Below are 6908 nucleotides of genomic sequence, written 5' to 3' on the forward strand. Positions count from 1 at the left end.
ACATTATAAATAAATAAATATCTTTCTAATCCTGAATCCTTTAATAAAAAAATCTAAGAAGAACTTTATCTCAATTTCTAGTTGCTTAATTTGAATTTTTTTATTTTAAAATTTCCATTATATGTACATTTTAAGGAACCAGCTTGTAAAGGAAATAAGAAATTACAGCTAAAATATTTTGAAAAAGAAGAAAATGAGGAATTTTAAAACTGTATATATCTCTTCTGTGTTTGTTGATGACTGTTACTTATAAACGCAGTATCTGAACCTCATGTATTTAACCGTAAACATGCGCTCTCAGCACTTACTTGACTGAAACATTCTTTTGTATATGCATGAATTCAGTCCAGTTCCTATTGAGTTTGACTGATTTGTCCAAATAGCCCATGGATTTAAAAATCATACAGTCATCAGCACATTTACAAATTCCTTGGACAAAAATACCTAGTGGTTCAATTAAATCTATGCAATTAAAAAGCTAATTTATTCAGGAAAAAATTAATTCTTTTATTTCATTTTTAAAGAACAGCCCACACAAAGCTTAGAATGTCATTGAAGAAGCCTAAATTAATATTGATTTTATCTTCTTTTACTCTCATTCTTTCTATCTGATGACCAATTTGGGAAGCTTATGAATAAACACTGGGAACATGCCCAGAAGCGACCAGTCTGTCCTCATTACCACGGGACCATTGTGGAAACTGTCAATATTCATCCTTTTGTGCCATGTGTAAATATTGAAATGTCTGTGGCCAGCAGAAGAGCTCTGAAGGAAAACAGCCAAGTGGAAAAAGTCAAATCAAATGTCATCAGGTTTCTTTACAAATCCAGCAGAGATACTCCAGAAACTATGAGGATGATCTTCCAATTTCTTGTCCATATAATTAAAAAACAAACAAACAAACAAAAAACAAACAAAAAAAAACCCCAAAACCCTTTCAGCTATTATGTTAGAACTGTCTCAGTGGATTTCCAAGGCTACAGATGACATGGGAGGAAATTGTTGATCTTAATCCCCTGGATTTACTGGCAGGTTCAAACCACTAGAGTGGTTTGGGTTAGCAAAGCAACTTCCATGAACTAGATCACTATGCTATCTATGCATGTTCTGTAGTTTCACTTCAACTTAGCCACTCATGTTTGAACTCGTTTTCATCAGTGACATTCCTCCTTCATGGTTCTCTGAGGAAGCAATTCTGGATTCTTTGCACTTTAGTTAATTGCACTTTAATTTTGAGCAATATGATTACCAATTGTGGTTTTTCATTTCTCTGTCAGCTGTACAAAAGAAGCAGCCATCATGAGAAGCAAGTTAAGATAGACCTTTATCATTATCTTATGATGACTTTCTTCTCCATTAAGGTCATGTATGCACACATTTACCAGATAAAACTTTCATTATTTCTGTACCATTTTCTCTGTGAAACATGTAACATGTTAAATTAGAAGAGGAAGACAGAATTGGTACTTTAGTGCCAGTATGAAATTGATGATGCAGTGTAGCCCAGAGAATTTTCCCGAGCATGTAGGAATTGAAGACTGACATTATCTGCCCTAAGTGAAGCAGTCAACGTCTTTGAGCCCAGGTTTGTCATCCGTAAGCGGAGTTTAAAGGGTGTTTTGAATTCTACTTTTTCAGTGCATTCAAGAAGCTCAACTACATTAAATCCCTCAATTTAATTTTGCAGTAAAGCCTATGTAAACTCAGTTTAAGTGATGTGAATCAATGGCTTGTCCTAGTAGAAAATTGCTTTCTGAAGAATACAATTTTGTTACATTTTGATACATCCTTGTAATTGCACCCTACAAGCATTTGTATGTATGAAGAAAATCTACAACTATTAAAAATAAATTACTTCTTTTTTATTTTTTAAATTTTGTTTTATTGTACCTTTTTAGAAGTATTTTTTCATTTATATAAATTGTATTTCACACATTCCTTCAGTCATGTTGTATTTCATATTATCATTTTCACACACTGTATTTTATAAAATTAATCACCATAGATCTAAACCGACTAGAACCCTATCCTTTTCTTTACATGTAACAAATTTTGCTACTTAGCTGTTTTCTCACCTCTCCCTAAGATTTCATGTATTTCCAATCTGGAGGCCAGTTGGATGAGGCCAGGGGTATATTTAGTTTGTATTTTTATTTCATTTTTGAAGTGGACTGTATTAGAGGAATTGGTTCCATTGAAAAGGTGTAATACTATACCACGTAAATGAGTAGAATTTGTGATGACACTTAGGATTTGGGTTTTTCTGTGTTGCTATGAGGACACTCATTTAAAGATGCAAGACACTTATGAGTCATAAACATTAAAGAATCCTGTTGTTCTCAACAAGGGAATAACCCAACAAGAAAAATAACAACAAAAAAATCCAAATGCCTCAAAAATCCCAAACCAAACAAACGCTAGAAAGCCTCAATGGTGATTCCTTAGAGGAAGCAGAAAGTTTGGTATTTTATTAGCGTGGGTCCATTTCTCTTTCCTAGGATCACTGTCAAAAGAAATAAGTCTCTTTTGCCTCCATCTCAGTGCAGTGTGGTGGTTGTGCACCACAGAGTCAGAACCGACCCATGGCTGACCCTCTTCTGGCAGGTTTCCAGAGGCAGTTAATCGCTCCGCAGGAGATTGCCTATACTTCTCCTACAGAGCAGCTGGTGGCCTCCAACTGTATGCCTTTGGGATTGCAGCATAGCTTCTTACCGCTAGGCCACCAGAGCTCCTGTACTTTTATATTTAATACCAAATGAGTTACTGTTTTTGTGTACTGTAGAGTCAGAACTGACCCATGGTTTACCCTGTGGGGGAAGGGGTGTTCAGAGGGGGTTAATTGCACAGGAGGGGATTACCCAGCTTCTCCCTGTGGAGCCTTGAACCACATGCCTTTAGGACTGCAGCGCAGCTTCTTGCCACTGTAGTCTATTGTCATCCCTAATGGTGGTTGGCTTCTGAATATGGCAGATTGAATTCACATCTGTTTTTGTTTAACTGCTACCTTTATCATTCTGGATTTTAGATGCATATATGTTTAGCATTTTCTTTGTATATTTGTCAGGGTGATATTTCTCACCTCCTGTTCTTTGTCATCACAGGTGGAAGCCACAGAAATGGGGCCCTTGTGTCTTAGTGCCAGAATCTGTCAGGCAGGCAATCGCGGGCACCAGTGAAGCTTGTGGAAAGGGGCTACAGATGAGAGGTAAGTGGATTGTAAAACATTGTTTTCCATTAGTCCAGTGTCAGTGAAAATGAGGTAACTCACATAGGAAGTTGCTTATTTTAACATTTGAGTAGATTGTGATATTAATGGATTATTTACATTTTGTTTCTTTAGTTTGAATTTGAAGTTAGTTCATATTGAGAGTAGATTATCTTAAATCTAACAGAGATCAAGGACTAGAGAGCAATGCAGGTAATCTATCATTCTCTGTGAAAGCATCCTCAATGATCATTCTCCAAATGAATGTTAGGTTTTGCCCAGGGAATATGGAATATGTGTGGATGTACATTTGCAGTGTACAATGTACTTGTTAGGTGCTAAAGAAACATTTACTGAATGAATGGGAGAAAAACCAAATTAATTGGCAGACCTTAATAATTAGTGCCTAAAAGCTAAATGTATTATTTTATATATACATATCATATATGCTTTAATAATATACAAAGAAAGGAGCTTTTACGATTTCTAGAAGATAATCTAAATAGGCCCCTGGATCTCAGTAAAATGAGTTTTACCATCAGCTCTTACAAGGTTTGTAAATCCATAATCTTATTTCCAATAGAATTCTCTGAAAAGCTCAAAGAGAATCATTAGACTGACCCCTCCTATATTTCGTACATAAATAATACAGGTACCAATGATATAAGGATTGAAGAAAAATGCTGTGTTCTTAAAATATGACCACTTTGTTACTAAAGGAATACATGTAAGAGAATTATACCTTCTTACGCATAAATTCTAATTTAGAAATGAAATTTACGTCTAAACATCTACCAGTGTCAATTTTAGTGGCCACATAGTTGTTATCTGGGACTCCCACGATACTGTGTGGTTCCTTCCTATAAATTAGATGAAGCACTCCATTCCATGTATATGTTGTTTCTACATTTTTGAAAATCTTTGTGATAATATTGCCTTGCTATTTCAAGACATTTGCCTACTTTTTATGAGACACTTGTTAAAAATATAAAACTCTGCAAATCTTCAATGTAGTTAAACTACATGTGGTGAACTGAATTTTGATGTTTTGACAGTACTATTATGACTTAATGGTTGTTTTCATTACCAGTTTTTTAAGTAAATTCTGCAAAGAAGTTCCTCCTAAATTATTCAATGAAAATTATTGCTGCCTTCCTTTGCCTCTCACAGAAAGATTCTGCATTGGGTTTCCGTTTAAATGTGTTTCTAGCTGGAGGCCTTAGTGATAGTTCTTTAGGCAAGTGACCTACTTTGAGTTTTCCTCAAATTAGGGAACTACAGAGATTTTCTTGCATTTGGCTGGTGGGTAATTTGCACATTTAAAGTAGTAGGTGGGTTTCCAGCTTTAAGATAGTAAAAGAACAATATTCAAAACTAACATAATAAGCAAGAAAAAGTACAAAAATTATCAATGAAATCTGCTTTATCAAATCATCTTAAGGCACACAATCAATTCACCTTCAATTAAATTAAGAGTATTCTGTAACCTCCATCTCCAATGATGACTTTATAATGTAAATGTTTTTACTGACTGCACCCCATACAAAGGTTGAACCCTTACTGCTGTGAACGATATGGTTTTCATGGACTCTTTTTTTGGGAAAATGATCACTGTGCCTCTCTTCCAAAGTGGATGATCCTTTGGTGAATTAATTGAAAGAATTGTGTTACACCTAAGTTTTGGCAAGGTGTGGAGATAGTAAGAATGTGATTTACTGTGGAGAACTCCAAAAAGGCAAGAGTTCTACGTAAAGGTGTGTGTGTGTGTGTGTGTGTGTGTGTGTGTGTGTGTGTGTGTGTATGTGTGTGTAGCAGCATGGTGAGGGGTATAGTTAAGGATAAAACTAGGAATTTTGAAAAGTTTCTGTGAAGAACAATGAGACACCCCTACTCTTGTTCTTTGTCTAGTGTCCCGTATATTCAGGCTACTGACTCTTTGCACAACCTATTTCAAAATGATCAGAAGATTTGGAACCCAGGGACCTTGGAACCACAGGTGGAAAAGAAGAAGGAGATAAACACTAGACTAAAATAAAAGGATCAAAGAAAATTTTGAAGAAAGATTTCTGAGAACGCCAGTTTCCCTCTTGCAGCAACCATGTGGATAGGGAATTTCCATTGGTCCCCAGACTCACCTGCAAGCAAGAGACTGGTTTAGTCCCCACCCCAACACACCCCCACTGCCAAAACCTTCCCACCTCTCCCCAGAGAAACTGAAAATAGGAGGGCAGCTGAAGGGTTGAGTCAGGGAGGGGAAGGACAGACAGAGTGTGTAGACAGTGAACACTACAATGATCAGGACAAGGGAGGATCAACCTGGGAAGGACTTTTTTTGTTTGTTACATCTGAAATTATCTTTTAGAATGTCTAAGAAATCTTTTAGGATTTTACGTTGGAAATGATCTCTCAGAATGCTGCCTTGACCAGATGTATTTCCTTTTAAATATTTCACAGTGTTTATTTTGCACATCTGTATGGCTGATTTGCACCAAAATAAAACTTACATAGTATTCCTCAAATTGGAAGAAAGAAAGCATAAGGACAGGTAAGATTACTGTTAGAACTGAAGATCTCTATTATCCCCCTGGAGATAATGTCTCCAGAGATGAACATACAGACTCCACTGTCTGAAGGAACCAGTGGCAGTTCAGTGGTCAAATTCTCACTTTCCTTGAGGGAGATCCAAGTTTTTTGGCCAAGGCAGGGGCATTCTGGGTCCTCACTGTGAGCCTGAGATTAAAGGCCTGGCTGTTGCTGTGATGATAAGCAAGTTCTAGCATAAATTCCACACTAAAACAATTTGGGAAGAAAAGGAAGTCATCTATTTCTGGAAGTTTCAGTTGGTCTAAGTGGTCTGATACCCCTTACAGGTCATGGGGACAGTGCAGGACTGTGTTTTGTGCATTGCTGTTTCTTTGTGCATAGATCTAGCTGCCGCTAACTCCACTGCATGAAATAACAACAGTCAACAGGAACTTCACAGAGATCCAGGGTCTTCTTGCCCAGCTACTGCTTCATCTAATTAAAGATGGAATGCTGGCTCAGCCTTCATGAAACATCAGAGTATGAGGTGAAAAAGCCTGAACATCTCATTGTACTCTGAGAAAATAGTCCTTAAGAAAGTAAAACTTCAGTATTTCATCTTAAAGTGACATGGCTACTCTAAGAGCAGTTGATTTATCTTTGGACTTATTCTTATTTTTACTATCCACAGCAGTTTCTTCAAAAGTAACTTAATGAACTTACTAGTGGTTTTGTTCCATCTAGTCCTTTGCTCTTATTGCTGGTGTGTTCTATCATCAATAGGCTTAAAATCCATGGCACTATAATGGATACAGGATCTGTATTGGGAATCGAATTTGTCTGACCTATCCTTGGCTGCCTTGGGTACCTGAATTCTTTCCTGGTTCATTTTCACAGAACATTATTTCTATGGAGCAACGGAGGCAGACCTATACTCCCTGTCAAATCATTTTGCTCTCTCTTTATTGTTTTTGTCACAGTAAGATACCTGATCTTTCTAAACAACAGTATCAATAGAGTGAATTTATTTTCTAATTTCCAGCAACTCTCTGTAAAAAAAAGTTGGGCAGAATAATGAACCATATGGGAAACAGCCAAAGCCGTAATCAGAGGTCAATTTATAGCAATTAGCAAACACATCAAAAGGCAGGAAAAATTTACCATTGACTCTCTAATCCA

General features: G+C 36.6%; 1 protein-coding gene across 1 annotated transcript in view; it reads left to right on the forward strand.

The window, feature by feature from the left end:
* Positions 1-6908, forward strand: part of THSD7B (thrombospondin, type I, domain containing 7B) — a 1033118-nt gene that overhangs the window by 381565 nt on the left and 644645 nt on the right. Inside the window, exon 11 of the mRNA XM_006894459.1 lies at positions 3103-3206. Within this exon, the coding sequence (XP_006894521.1) occupies positions 3103-3206 (104 nt within the window). The remainder of the gene's footprint in view (positions 1-3102; positions 3207-6908) is intronic.

The sequence above is a fragment of the Elephantulus edwardii genome, unplaced genomic scaffold (genome assembly GCF_000299155.1).
Source record: "Elephantulus edwardii isolate Elephantulus edwardi_28Jun2011 unplaced genomic scaffold, EleEdw1.0 scaffold00143, whole genome shotgun sequence".
Taxonomy (NCBI): Eukaryota; Metazoa; Chordata; class Mammalia; order Macroscelidea; family Macroscelididae; genus Elephantulus; species Elephantulus edwardii.